The sequence below is a fragment of the Astyanax mexicanus genome, chromosome 23, assembly GCF_023375975.1.
Source record: "Astyanax mexicanus isolate ESR-SI-001 chromosome 23, AstMex3_surface, whole genome shotgun sequence".
NCBI classification, from domain to species: domain Eukaryota; kingdom Metazoa; phylum Chordata; class Actinopteri; order Characiformes; family Acestrorhamphidae; genus Astyanax; species Astyanax mexicanus.
Window position 1 is genome coordinate 502,889 of NC_064430.1, and position 16,188 is coordinate 519,076.

The 16,188-nt window shown below is 34.6% G+C and overlaps 1 protein-coding gene across 1 annotated transcript in view; it reads right to left on the reverse strand.

Moving 5' to 3' along the window:
• LOC103035188 (excitatory amino acid transporter 2-like) overlaps positions 1 to 11,398 on the reverse strand; it is a 37,586-nt gene extending 26,188 nt beyond the window's left edge. Inside the window, exons 1-2 of the mRNA XM_049470979.1 lie at positions 11,080 to 11,398; positions 978 to 1,117 (exon numbers count right to left, since the gene is read on the reverse strand). Coding sequence (XP_049326936.1) covers positions 978 to 1,107 — 130 coding nt within the window. The 5' untranslated portion in view covers positions 1,108 to 1,117; positions 11,080 to 11,398. The remainder of the gene's footprint in view (positions 1 to 977; positions 1,118 to 11,079) is intronic.
• Positions 11,399 to 16,188: the final 4,790 nt, after the last annotated feature.

Sequence of the window (16,188 nt, forward strand, 5' to 3'; positions counted from 1 at the left end):
GGATACAGAAACATACTGACTTTCCTTTACCAGCAGGAATCCACCTCATTTACATAAAAATACTTATAATGTTGTTATTCACATCTAATGTTAATAATGTTATAATGTAGTGTTATAATGCATTGTTAATAATGTAATAATGTAATGTTAATAATGTTATAATATAATGTTATTATGTAATGTTATTAATGTTATAATATAATGTTATTATGTAATGTTTTAATGTTATGTTAATAATGTTATAATTGTAATGTTATAGCTGTCAACATTGACATAATAATGTATGTAACTAACAAGGAATGTTCATTTAATTTACTAATTCATCATTTTTAATGCAAATTAATCATTTTAAACTTTTAATTTTTAAACACCTTTTGGCGTTTTTATTAATTTATTTATTTTTTTGTCTTTTTTATTTATTTTTTATTTCATTTCTTTCTACCATTTTGCCTTTTAAGAATCCTAGTGTTCTTTTTAGATTTCTTTCTTTTTTAGTATTCTTTTATTTTTTATGTGTTTTTGTATTATTTGAATTATTTATCTCTTTATTTGACTGCTTTAAATTTTAGACTGACTACTTATGCTTTTATTGTAAAGTACTATATTATTTTCATAATACAATCTTCATTTTTGTTTTTGTTAATGCTTTTGGTTTAAAATTTAATTAATTCTTTGTTGTAAATTAAAGTTGTAAATTCTCAGCATGTATTACTGAGTGAAATTAAAGGTTGATTGATAATCAATGCAGCAAGTTGTGCCTAAAATGTCCTGCTGTAAATCTCTATTTACACAGAGTCTGGTGACGTACTAATGTAAACACAGCGTCACTTCTATTGAGTTCAGAAACTGGATTACTTTTTATTTATATTGAAACACAGATTAAATCTCATACGTTTTCATTGATGCCACTAATTATGTTGTTTTTTTTTTTTAAAGCAAAACTGTCTAAACCCAAACCCATGATGAACAGGACTCACCCAGAACCGTGAGCGTGAGCAGCAGGTGCTTCATGAGTTTATCACAGATGCCTCCACATGCAGGTTCTGGGGGAGGAACCGGGGGTTCTAGCTCACTCTCGTGCATTCGGACCTCCACTTGTTTATGCATGATGTCGGCACTGCCGGATCAGAGAGGAGATAAAACAGAACATCCATTACTATTATAAATATACACATATATATATATAACCTTATTCTGTAAATGTGTTTTAGACATGTACTCTTTATGTGAAAATGCTTGTGGATGCACCTTCATTAATACATTAAATAATACATTTGTAGATAATATAGTACCACTCTAGGTCCTACAACCCTACAACCCAAAAAATATGTCATTATTAATTTATTCCTACATAGTAAATGAATAGTAAAGTGATCTATCAGATTATGAAGGAACACATACTGAATCATGTAGTAACTTAAAAACAGTGTTAAACAAACCAAAATACTCTGTGAAGTATTTAGATACTCTTATCTGGGGAGCTGTTTGTTAACTTGTGGTTTCTGAGGCTGAAAACTCTGATAAACTCATCCTGTACAACAGAGGAAACTTGCTTTTTTTGCTCTTTCCTGGGGTGGTCCTGATGAGTGCCAGTTCCATCATTATAACGGTTTTGATGGTCTTTGCAGTAACTGTACTTGAGGATACTTCTAAACTTCTTAAAATTCTTATTTTCAGATTGACTGACCTTCTAAGTATTTTATTCTTTATTTAGTTGAGTAGTTGTTGGTTCTCATAATCTGGATTAGAACATTACTGAAATATTCACTATTCACTGTATACCTGTAACTCTACCTCTTCACTACTTTACTTTACTGATGCTCTTAAACTTTATATTAAGAGACAAGAAATTCAAGTAATTAACTCTTGATGAGAACAACGGATGAACAATAGCCTTTAGGCTAATTCTGATGCATTTACAGTAATGTTAATGAACGTACACTGTCCCTTAAATTAAATAAACTATTTTATTAAATTAAATAAACAAAAAGAGACAATTTATAGTACCAGCACAGGTACAGCTCTGGAAAAAAATAAGAGTTTCTTTGATTTTATCAAATTAAAAACCTCTGGAATATAATCAAGAGGAAGATGGATGATCACAAACCATCAAACCACCAAACTGAACTGCTTGAATTTTTACACCAGGAGTAAAGCAGCATAAAGTTATCCAAAAGCAGTGTGTAAGACTGGTGGAGGAGAACATGATGCCATGATGCATGAAAAAAAACTGTGATTAAAAACCAGGATTATTCCACCAAATATTGATTATTTCTGAACTCTTAAAACTTTATGAATATGAACTTGTTTTCTTTGCATTATTATTATTTGAGATCTGAAAGCTCTGATCAATTTGGTAAAATCAAAGAAATTACAGAGCTGTATGTGTTTATTTTTGCTGTATATAATAAAGAATGAATAAAGTTCTGCAGATAAACGTAGGTAAAGAGAGATGATGCTGCGTGTCCTGATGAAGGGCAGGACAGGGCATGGTAAGTCCTGCGGTGTCCTGAACTCTCAGGTCACGTCTCCGCTAACCGTCCACCGCTAGCTAATGCTAATCAATGGAGTCACATGACCCGGCAGCAGCAGCGAGTGGCTGAGCTTTGTTGTGGTCTGGATTTAAAGCTCTTACTGTTAGAAGTCACTCCTGCTAATAGACTATAACCTTGCCTGGTTACGTAACGGCAGGACGATCTGTAATTACCGCACGCATGGCAGGACACGGCGGGACAATTTATATACCTGCACAGGTACCTATCAACCACAGGTGATCAAACAGGTCTGGAGCTTCTAATCAGCTGATCGAGTCTAAATACTGAATAACTGAATCAGAAATTAATGTATGAGGAGGACATCGCCGGACAGTTTAGTACCAGAACGGGTATTTAGGTATTTTGATCAAAGTGTTTAAAACTAGAATAAAATATAATTCTACAGAGGACAAAGCAGGACAACTTTTAGTACCAGCGCTAATGTGTCAAACTTTAGATAATTAAATGGTTTTAGAACATAAGTGTGAATTCACTGCATAAAATTAATTCTGTGGAGAAATTAGTGAGGACACAGCAGGTCAGTTTATACTATCAGCACAGATGTCTCAGGCTGTAGGTGATCAAATGAGTTTAAAACTAGAATAAAATCTTTGGGTTTGGCTTAAATTCATTCTGCAGAGTATATATCAGGACAACTTATTGCACCAGTGTAGATGTATCAAGCTTTAGGTGATTCAGTGTGTTTAGAGCATCTATTTAGTATTCAAAAAATTGGATTACTGAACCAAACATTTAAGAAATTTTAGATTTTAGGAACCAGACATATTTGGACAGTTTATAGTACCAGAACAGGTGTATAACAATCTGGTACCACTTTAAAATAAGTACTACCTTTATAAAGGGTTTGTAAATAGTTTACAAGTAGTTTATTAATGGTTACTAGTTAGGTTGTAAATGCCTTAAAATCATTAATAATAATCAGCCATCTATACTGTTGCCCTTTCTACATATGTGATATAACTGATTATTAATCATTTTTAAGGCATTTACAACCTAATTATTAACCATTAATAAACTAGTTGTAAACCATTTATAAACCCTTTATAAAGGTAGTCTCAGCACAAGTATCAGCACAAGTGTATTAAGTTTTTAATAATTCATTGGGTTTAGAGCATAAATGTTAGCTCACTGCATAAAATTAATTCTGTAGAGGAACCAGTGAGGACAGGCCAAGAAGATTTATAGTACCAGTACAGATGTGTCAAGCTTTGGGTGATCAAATGTTTTTTTTTTTTGTTGATCAAAGTGTTTAAAACTAGAATAAAATATTTTTTCTTGGCTAAAATTAATTGTGCAAAGGATAAATCAGGGCAATTTATAGTACCAGTGTAGACCTATCAAACTTTAGGTGATCCAATGGGTTTAGAGCATAAATGTTGGTATATTGCATAAAATGTATTCTGTGGAGGAGCCAGTGAGGACACGGCAGGACAATTTATAGTAGCAGTATAGATATATACAGCTTTAGATGATCTAGTGTGATTAGTGCATGTGTTTATCATCCAAAATTTGTCTGGGCTAAAATATCGGATTACTGAACAGAAAATGTAAGAAATTTTAGATTTTGGGGCTAAAATTAATTCTGCAGAGGAACCAGTAAGGACGTATTCGAAGAGTTTATAGTACCAGCAAAAATGGTCTAAAATTCATAAGTTAGAGGACAAAGCGGGACAATTTATAGTACCAGCCCAGGTGTATATATAAATCTTTTGGTGATCAGATGAGTTTAAAACATTCAAAAAGTTAAATGGGGTATTAAACAAAAAAATTAAACATTTTTTATTTTGGGGCTAAAATTCATTATGACAAGGAAACAGTGAGGACATAAAAGGACAATTTATATATTATAGCACAGATATATAGCAGGATTTAGGTGTTTAAATGGGTTTGGCGGATGCACAAAGTTCATTCTGCAGAGGAAGCAGTGTGGACACAGTGGGACAGATTATAGTAGTAGCTTAGGTATATTTAAAGCCTTAGATGATCAAATGGGTTTGGAGCGTCCACAAAGTTTACTGGGCCAAAATGTTGAATTATTGAATAAAAAATGTAATAAATATTAGATTTAGGAATGAGTTTACGTGCACTAGTGCTCAGTAGTCATGTTGGGACCGGAAGGGGTCGTCCCTAACCTTGCAAATTTTGCATGAAATTGTCCAAAACCTCTTGGTCTACTAAAGCATTAAGAGTTTCTTTCATTTGAACTAAGGGGTGGAGCCTAACTCTTGAAAAAAACAACCCCACACCATACTAATTATCCCCCCTCAACCAAACTTTACACTCTGCCCAATGCATTCAGACAATAACGTTCTCCTGAAGACCAATAAATATAAATACAGACTTGTCTATCAGATGATTGTCAGAATAAGTAGCACGATTGAAGACGTCACTCCAGAGAAACCAGATTCTTTATGAAATCATTATGTGCTTTACGAAACCGCTCGGTCATGTAAACTCTCTTCATTCCAAGAGTCTCTCTACACTCTACACTGTAAGCCCTGATAAGTGGAATGTACTTAAAAAAAATTGAGGAAACCGGTTAACGGGGAATGAAAATTAAGTTATCATAAATTAGAACATCAAGTTATTACAACTAAAGGGGAAGTTGATTTATTTGTAAGGTAGCCCAGGGGGGAATCACTACACACTGATGGTGAGTGTCTGTCAGAAACCGTTGGACACGCCCAGTATGCAAATAGATTGAGACAGAAGCCAATAGAAAAGAAGCTGTTAATGACAAAACAGACTAAACTCAGTTATTATAAGTTGGTTCAACTCACAACAAATGTTCAACTAACTCAAAATAGTTGAGTAATGTTTAGAAATATCCAATTTTATGTAAAACAGACTTAAATCATTTGAGTTTAAACAGCGTCTGGGTTTATAGTGTTCTTGATCTAATCTGAAGCTACATGAAGTTTAGAGGTGTCTGCTAATGATGCATTATAACTACAATTCATACTGCATAAAAAAACATGGCTATACATTGTTATAGATTTTCTATAAACATGCATAACCATGTTTATAATGCTTTATGAAGTTATAACAATGTGTTATAAGCAGTCTAATAGACACGACACTCATAGAAAGTATACCTGTACGTAACAAGTATGTAACATTATAAAGAGAGTTTTCATAATGTCTTATAATATCTGTTTTAAAATCTTAATGAAGAGACATACTTTTAATTTATTATGCGTTATGAATGCTGTTATAATTACATTCGAGTTATCATGCAAGTTTCTGGCATCATTATAAAGTGTTGTCTGTGTAGATATTCAGCTCTGGAAAAATAAGAGAGCACTTAAAAATGATGAGTTTCTTTGATTTTATCAAATTAAAAAGCTCTGGAATATAATCAAGAGGAAGATGGATGATCACAAGCCATCAAACCACCAAACTGAACTGCTTGAATTTTTGCACCAGGAGTAAAGCAGCATAAAGTTATCCAAAAGCAGTGTGTAAGACTGGTGGAGGAGAACATGATGCCAAGATGCATGAAAAAAAAACTGTGATTAAAAACCACCAGGATTATTCCACCAAATATTGATTTCTGAACTCTTAAAACTTTATGAATATGAACTTGTTTTCTTTGCATTATTTGAGGTCTGAAAGTTCTGCATCTTTTTTTGTTATTTCAGACATTTCTCATTTTCTGTAAATAAATGCTCTAAATGAGAATATTTTTATTTGTAATTTGGGAGAAATGTTGTCTGTAGTTTATAGAATAAAACAACAATGTTCATTTTACTCAAACATAAACCTATAAATAGTAAAATCAGAGAAACTGATTCAGAAACTGAAGTGCTCTCTTTATTTTTTACAGAGCTGTATATGTACAGTGCATTATTATGGAAAAGAATAGTAAATATTATCAAAATATCATGCAAAAAGCATGCATCTCCATGTGTAACTGTGGACGATTTTTTACATTTCGAGTTATTTTTTTATACAGTGTAAAAAAAATGTAAAGAACTATATTAAGAGTGTATTTCTTTATACAACAGAATATTGTTGATGCCATGCAAAAACCATGCATCTCCAAAATGCAACTTTACTACAGGAAAGTAATTTTGGATCATTTCTATTGCAGCGATTTTGTTACAATGTAAAAATAAATTAAAATCAACTCTCTTTTAACAGTGCACGCATAAACCCTGCATCTGTAGAACAGGAGGATCAGTAAATCCTGTGTATTGATTGTGTATTGATGTGATAATTGATCAGAACTGAAGGTGTTATCAGTAAGACCTTTAGCATGCATGCTAATGCTAACGCTAGGGGATTTGTAGTGTCTCCAGGGGAAGCCGAGGCTGTCTGATACACGCTGCTCCAGCGCTAATGAGAGATAAGCCTGTTAGCGGGTTAATTTTAGCCGCTGGAGCGCGGCGCTAATTGTGTTGCACAACAGAACGGCTGCAGGAGAAAGTCAAGGTGTCGTCTGATGGTGAGCACGAGCACTGAGTAAATATACCGCTCACCTGCGCACCACAGCCTTTACACTGATCCGCTCACACTCACATTTACACTGTATACACCACAGTATCACCACCATCTCCAAAATACAACTTTACTACAGGAAATGCTCAATTTTGGAGCATTTCTATTGGTGCGTTTTTGTTACAGTGTAAAAAGAATGTAGAGAATGCACATCTCCAAACTGCAACTTAACAAACAAAATGTATCATTTTGTTTTTTCTTCTTTTGAAGTCATATTGGAGCGTTTCTATTGGTCCATTCTTCATTAAAAGTTTATACAATGTTAAGAGTGCACACCTTTATACACTTGTATAGCATTACTGCCATGCAAAAACCATGTATCTCCATAATGCAACTCTTCAAGAAATGCAAATATATATTTTTATTTTTTTTAAATATCTTTAAAATATATTTGGAGCATTTCTATTGGTAGCAGTAATTGTTTTTTGAATGTAACTTCACAGGAAAAGCAAAAAAGCATCTTAACTTTTAATGAAAGTCGGTGCTAGAAGGTTTGACTGATGACGATTTTATTTTTAAGTCGTTTTGGAGCATTTCTATTGGTCCATTCCTAATGAATGTTTGATACAATGTAAAATAGAAATAAAAAACAGAGTGTACAGCTTCAGAATAGCACTAGAATATTGATGCTGCCATGCAAAATCCAAAATGCAACTTTACAGCACATGCTAATTTTTTTCTAGGTTTTCTAAAGAACCCTTTTAACAGTGTACGCAAAAACCTTGCATCTCCAGGAATGCAACTTTAGAGAACTTTTATGGAAAGTTAATGCTAGAAATTATAGATGATTTAAGTCATTTTGGAGAATTTCTATTGATCTGCTCTTCATACAATTTTTGATACAGTATAAAAACCTGCCAGATTTTTTAAATAGTACTTTTTTATTTGAATTATTTAATAAAAATGGAGTTAGCTGCAATAAATATGTATGTGTATATTCTATTTCTTATTTGATTGTATTTATATGTATCTTTATATTTTATCTTTTTTAACTTTGTGTATTGTGTAACCTGCTGCTGGATGCCAAGAATTTCCCCCCGGGGATCAATAAAGTATCTATCTATCTATCTATCTATCTATCTATCTATCTATCTATCTATCTATCTATCTATCTATCTATCTATCTATCTATCTATCTATCTATCTATCTATCTATCTATCTATCTATCTATCTAGGTAGCTATAAGTCTATCTATCTATCTATCTATCTATCTATCTAGGTAGCTATAAGTCTATCTATCTATCTATCTATCTATCTATCTATCTATCTATCTATCTATCTATCTATCTATCTATCTATCTATCTATCTATCTATCTATCTATCTATCTATCTAGGTAGCTATAAGTCTATCTATCTATCTATCTATCTATCTATCTAGGTAGCTATAAGTCTATCTATCTATCTATCTATCTATCTATCTATCTATCTATCTATCTATCTATCTATCTATCTATCTATCTATCTATCTATCTATCTATCTATCTATCTATCTATCTATCTATCTCTAATAAATGTCAATGATCTGAATGCAACTGAGTGTTATCCTTTAGTTTCCTGTTATGATAATGAACATTCTAAGGTCTGCCATTCTAATTCTTATTATACAGTAGATTATATATGTAGTTTATATAATATAAAGTGAATTTGGATATTAATTCCCAGTGTTAGATCATCACCATAAATCTTTGATCTAATGTTACAGGATGGATACAGTGTTTCTATGCAGTGTTGCGTCATCAGATTGATCTGTTTCCATTTTAATGTTCAGAATTTAAGCTATATAAGCTGCTCTTATTGCTGACACAGATGTGTAACTGCACACACACAACTGATCTAGTCCATTTATCATCATCCTCACCTTAACAAACACTCAAATCCTCACAGCACTGATCCAAAATATAGTTTATAGAAAGTCTTCTCTGAACAGTTACTCCAACAAAAACAGGATACACTAGTTGCATTATTGCATAAATTGCATTTTTCATTTTATTTAACTATTTATTTAATTTTTGTAATGTTTTAATTGAATAGTCATTTTCATATATACAATACAAATACATAATTATACAAACTAATAGATAAAAACAAATAAAATCAATTGCATATAATATACTTTTAATACTTTTAAATACTTTTGTCTGTATAGTTAATTCGTTTTTAATTACATTGTAACTACAACTTTTAGGAATACACGAAACAAAACAGTCACATATTATTACGAATTTTCTTTAAATAAATAAATGCAAAATATATGCAATACATACACTCATACTTTATATATTAACTCCTATATATCATCGCTATACAATGAAAAATAAGTCGATTTTTAGTTTATTGCATAATTTAAAACAAAAAATCTCTCCCTTACTCTGTGTCAAAATTTACTTAATAAATAGACAAATAGAAATGCTCCAAAATGTCCTGAAATAAACAGTTTTACATTGATTCTCTGTAAATCTGCTCTTGTAGAGAACTTTTGATGAAATATAGAGTAATTAACACCTGCGCACACCTGTGCTACTTTGATGTCACATTAAGACAGTTTGATTTTAATAGATTTGATTGAACTATATGAATCTAAACCCGTGTTTTGATGCAGCGTATCCATGGTAACGCGTGTCCTCTGCAGAAGTCAGGATGCAAAGCTCAGGCTTGAGCTGCAGGATATTATTAGCCCGGGACAAACTGTCTCTTAATCAGCCAATCAGATTTATTCCTGAACACTTAAAAAACTAGTGCAATCAACAGGAGCTCGTCTTATGAATGCTGTATTCATAATGCATTATAGAGCATGCATAGTACCTTGTGTATTGGTATTATGAGTGTATTAAACTTGTATAATAACTAATAAGCATTAATAGTGACATGCAGAATGTCTCTTTATATATAGAAATACAATGACTTTGAAGATATCTCATCTTATCTTAAATCTTTCTTTTTATCACATACTTTATTTTATAATGTGTTGTGCATGCCATATACATGTGATATAATGCATCACAAATGTGTTGGTACAGTATTATGACCTCCATTAGCTTGCACAAGAAAAATGCATAAGAGTAATTATACATGCACCATGCTGAATAAGTTATAAAAAAGAAAAACAGAGGTTTCATAATGTCTTTGTACAATATTCCTATGAACAATTATTTATTATAATGCATTATGTTATCAAAACCTCTGTTTTTTTTCCCAAAAAATCACTGTAGTAGTACATATGGGTTATTATACATATATAACTGTCTGACAATCATTCCAAAGTATCATGCATGTCATATAATGCATTAAAATGCATTTTACAGTATGCATAATACCTCATGTATTGGTACAATACAATATAAGTTTGCACAAGAACTAATGAGTACTTATTCATGCAACAGAACATGTTATAAAATATGTTCATGCATTCATGCAATACATGTATTCTGCTGTTAGTACATATAAGTTTATACACATTTGTAGGTAACACTTTAAAATCAGCGTACATTAGTTAACAGTATTTACTACAAAAAGTCTCAAGGAATTATTAATTGACACTAGTTAAGACATTAATAATCATTACAACATGTTTTAACGAATGTCTCAATTCATTATTATCATTCGTAATAATTAAAATTTAGGAATACTTAATAATGTCTTAACTAGGGTCAAGTAATAATTAAAATATAACTATTAACAAAAATAACTGTTTTTAGTTGCTGTTAATTGTGACCCTTATTGTAAAGTGTTACCCATATGTATACGCTTATGGCAATTATTATAAAGTATTATGCATGCCATAAAATGCATTAAACAATGCATTTATAGTGCATTATGAATAAAGGATTCATTAGAAGTGCTGAAATATTGCAGAATTTAAAAATGCACTTGAACTATAAACTTTGCATTAAAATGCATTGTAATGTTTGGAATGTGTCCAGTCAGTTCAGGTAGCTAAAATTTATATATTTTTATGGCATGAAATAAAACCATTTAAATTAACTTTTTAAAACATTTTTTTGCACATTTTTGTAGCACGTTACCTGCTGTAGTGCGGTTGCGTTCGGGTTGAGGAGACTCTGCTCAGGTAACTACACAGCCATAGGCTGAGACGAGGACTATGGAGGAAAAGATGACGAGGTCACAGTTTATCCATCTGGAGATCCAAACCAGATCATCAGAAACCTGAAGGTGAAATCCGGACGCCCAGCGGAGGATCGGCAGAGTCGCCCTGCAGCTCCGGAACCAGTCAGAACCTCCGGATCAGCGCCGAGCCACCATTCACCCACTGATCAAGAACCAAATCACCATCCAGAACCAATGGAGCGGCCCGATCCACGCATGAGCTCAGGTACAATAAGCAGCAGCTTCTGCTCAGAGTTCCTCCAGGTGGAAGCGGGAGGGGATGGGAGGAGTCAGGCGCTCAGATTAAGAGTAAGTAGTGAGTAAAGTCCTTCACACTGCTCTCGGTGTCTCTCTCCATCTCCAGATCTTCCTCCATCTTCACTCGGGCTCATCTTCTGCACTGAGTCTGTATTAAAACATTGGAATAATGTGTTTAATAAGAGATTCAGACATTTCTGAATAGTTGTGTCTATTCTGGTTAAAGTTAGAGGGTGAGGCCGTGTGATGGACTATATGATTCCCTTTCTACGTAGCTTTGACCTTGTTTTTTGGGGGGATTTTATGTGATAGACCAACACGACCACTTAAGCAATCAATCAATCAATCAATCAATCAATCAATTAATCTATATCTGTAGCTCATCCATTGTTCAATCAGCAGGATTGATGTTGAACATTCAGTGTTGATGTCTGGACCGGTGCATGGAGAGCGCCATTGATTTCAACATTTAAAAGCTTTCTCACTGATGAAAAATACCATCCACGGTTTAATCCACACAAAAAAGCAAGTAATTGTGATGTGAAATGTCTCAAAATCTTTCATCATCAAAAATCTAAGAAGTCACCAATAACCTTCAGAAGTCCTTCAGAAGGAAACCTAACAAGAAACCCAGGCAAGGAGAGCACTAATCCGAGAAGCAGTCATAAGAGGACTATGATCACTCTGGAGGAGCTGCAGAGATCCACAGCTCAGGTGGATCAGGAGAATCTGTCCACAGAACAACTATCATGTCATTAGTCTTTTAATCCACAAATCTGGCCTTTATGGAAAAGTGTCAAAAAGAGAGCCATTTCAGAAAGTCATAAGACGTAAAAAAGTCCATGTAAAGAGGACACGGCAAACATGTGGGATAAGATGCTCTGGTCTTTTTGGGATAAACCAAAATTTATACTTAATATACTTAATAAATGTAATTTAAACCTATGCCATACCCTACGTCCTAACCTACGGTGTAGCTTGACACGCACCTCTCTGGACATATAACTACACATTGCGCTACGTGGACAGTCGCAGCTGTGATTGGTCCACCGGGCCTTGCATTCCCGCCTTCACGGTTTCAACTGCAGAACTTCTGATAAGCTCATGCAGAGGTATGAATGCTCTCCGGTGCATAGCGCACTCTCACTGGATATGCAAAAGCTATGGCATAGGTTCGACACAGAAGTATAAATTGGCCTTAGCACTGCACATCAGCCTCTATGAAACATGGTGGTGGGAGCATCATGCTGTGGAAATTCTTTTCTTGCTTTTTTTATTTGGTCAATAAACAGTAATATTTATTATATAGTGCGGTGAAAACCTCGGAAATGTCTCACAGTATCAAATACAACACAAGTGAGGACAAATATTCGCTGATAATTCAGTCGTCCTTCAAACCCTCCAACCTCCAATCACACCTGGATAACCCGACAGTGATGCTAACTCCTTAAGCCTGTCCTCACTGAAGCCGCGGAGCCGCTCGGCCCACACGGCGCTAAGACCCGGGTTTCTGACGGAGCTGTTTGGTGGGACGGGTGCTGGTGCATGCTGAGAGCGTGCCGGGATGACGCTAAAACACATGTACTCCCATCTGCCCCGGCAACCACCCCCCCATCCCACCCTAACCACCCCCACCACCACGGCTACACCAAGCTGTTCCCGGCCCAGCCGACTCTCCTCGCGCACATCCACCTGACTCAAGCCTCCACGCTTAGCGGACAGGTGTCTATAATTAACTAATCTCCTGTAATCCTCGCTAATCCAGCGCTCATACACAGATACGAGTGTTCAGCACAGGAAGAGCACAGTGTGCATCAAGATCTGCAGCAGGGCTGCACACTGTAAACCCGGAGAGGTTGAATTTACTTAAAAAATGTGAAAATTGAGGAAACCAGTTGCCTTAAAAAAGTTTAGTAATGGGGAATGAATTTGAGTTATCATAAATTAAAACATCAAGTTATTACAACTAAAGGGGAAGTAGATTTATTTGTAGGGTAGCCCGGGGGGAATCACTACACACTGATGGTGAGTGTCTGTCAGAAACTGTTGGACACACCCAGTATGCAAATAGATTGTGACAGAAGCCAATAGAAAAGAAGCTGCTCATGACAAAACAGACTAAACTCAGTTATTATAAGTTTGTTCAACTCAAAGATCTCAGTTTGAATAGTACAGTATCTGTGCTCACAAATGTTCAACTAACTCAAAATAGTTGAGTAATGTTTAGAAATATTCAATTTTGTGTAAAACAGACTTAAATCATTTGAGTTTAAACAGCGTCTGGGTTTACAGTGCAGGAACCTAAAACACTCTGTAAAATATAACTATATACTATATACTCAGAACCCACAGAACCCCAATTCTCTTAATTAATCATGGGTGTGGTTAATTTAGCTTGTAACGTATCAGAGTGTCTCTTGCTCATCATTCCCTTTAAGAGTCAGGTGAGCTCTGACTTTGGCAGATTGCTATTTTAACAGTGCAGCTACCTGGAGTTCAGAGTGGAGATATAAAGTTTTAGTCTGCTATACTAGAATGTATCAGTATCAGTATGGGCTCTATTTTAGTGAGCTAAAAGCAAGCCATTAATGTTGCACCGTGCAGCTTGGTTTAGGGCATGTCAGTGTGTCTTTGCTTTCGTAACGATGGGAAAAGTACACCTTGCGCAGCTCGGTTAATTTAATGGGCGTAATGTGAAATAATAAATCAACCAATCAGTGTGTCTCTTGCTCATCATTCTCTTTAAGAGTAGATCAGGTGAGCTCTGACTTTGGTGGATTGCTATTTTAACGGTGCAGCTACCTGGACGTGTCCAACAAACTCTTCTCAGCAGAGGAAACTGAGCTGCTGGTTGACGCTGTGAAGGAGCTCCAGCAGCTCATTTACGGGAACAGCAATGTTATTTTATTAACTATTCTGTTTATTGTTGATGTAAAAGTTGGGTTTGTGCTGCTGTGTGTTCATGTGTGTGTAATAAGTGGGGGTGTACGCTCGGCTCGGCACGGCGCCTGTGTTACCGAGATAGCGATAAACGTCTGACTGTTGGCGTCTGTCTAGGTTGTATTCAGTCAGTGGAGCTCCTGTGTTTTCTGTTACCAAGACAGACAAGCAGAACTCTGGTTTGTTCTGATAGTGCTGGAGGTTCTGGGGTTTAGCAGTGCGTCGTGCTGCTGGATGATGTCATGTACCTGTAAATAGAGCACAGTGTTCTTAGGCGGGTCAGGTAAGATCACAACCGCTCGACTTTGTGTTCCTGTGTGCTTCTACTTCCTGCATTGTATGGATTAAGATGCCTGATTCATTCATTCTTTACTTCTTCTGAAATCAACAGTGTGAGAAAAACTGTCTACTGGATGTGAGGATTTGATTGCATGCTTTCAGAGACAAGAACATCTTTAAGTGTCTAAACTCATTCCAAGAGTACTGTATGAAGATCTGCCATTCCAGAGAACACAGTTCCACTGCTCCACAGCACAATGCTTTATCCCTGTACCTCATTAGCATGATGCTAATAGGGTCATATAGGAATTCCCATACACTGTAAAAAAAATCATTCATTGGCTCAAATTAACTCAGTCAAGTTATCATTTTGCTTTGACTCAGTTCAGTTGTAAATATATCGTCGCTGTCATATGAAAAACACTTATCTCCATTTTTGTGGATTTTTAGTTTACTACATAATTTGAACAGACAAACTGTCTCTTACACTGTGCCAAAATGTCTTGATGAACAGACCAATAGAAACTCTTCAAAATGACCTGAAATAAACTCTTTTTACATTGACTTCAATTGAAAGTTTTGAAGGTTTTTTCTCTCTCCTGTAAAGCTGCTGTTTTGGAGATAAGTGTTTTTCATTGGACAGTGACGATATAGAATTTTAAGTTTATTCAACTTAACCCAGTCAAGTTATCATTTAGATTTGACTCAGTTAAGTTTTATTATTTTTTTATTTAATTTTTATTTTAAGTTTATTTGAATACATAGAATTGTAAGTGTATTCAACTCAACTGAGTTTTGTTCACACAACAAAAATTTTATTAACTCAGCAGTTTTTTTCAAGTTCTGTGGGCTTAAAATTTAAAATTAAAATTTAAACTAAAAGTGTAGTAACTAAAAGTTGGTTGAAATCACATTTTTTCATTGGCTCAACAAGCATTTCAGATTTTCAGGTTAAAGTTCTCTGAACTCATTTTATTGAGTTGTAACTCAACTTGATAATATTAGTTCCTTTGACTAAAACACAAAATCATTTTTATTAGAGCGTATTATTATATGGAACATGCAGCTCGGGACGTTTTGCATATTATACTCTGCAACCAGTAATATGAGATATTCAGTAATGTGAGAAATTCACTTGTTTATATAAACACTTCAAAAGGGTTCAAATGAACACTTATAGAATTGATATAACACTGGTATTTTTGCTGTGTAGAGAGTTTTCCAGAGTTTTCCAAAAGCATCAAAGGGGGATAATTCCAAGTTGAGGAACACTACCTCCCACTCCAGGACACTCCTACTGGATTACAATGGGAGGAAACGTTCTGTTCTGTCCTCTAAAGGCCTTTTCTATCGTCTATTTCCTTCAGTAATAAAAGCTTTCTATTTGCTCTCTATGAATCATCTTTGGCCACGAGACAATCGCATCACATTACATTTGATTGGGAAACTAATCTTTCCTTTCATTTAGAAATCTCTTAGAAATGCGTGTCTGAACCAGGTGAGATGACTACAGCATTTCTGGGACACAAACCTACAGTAGAATAAGGCTT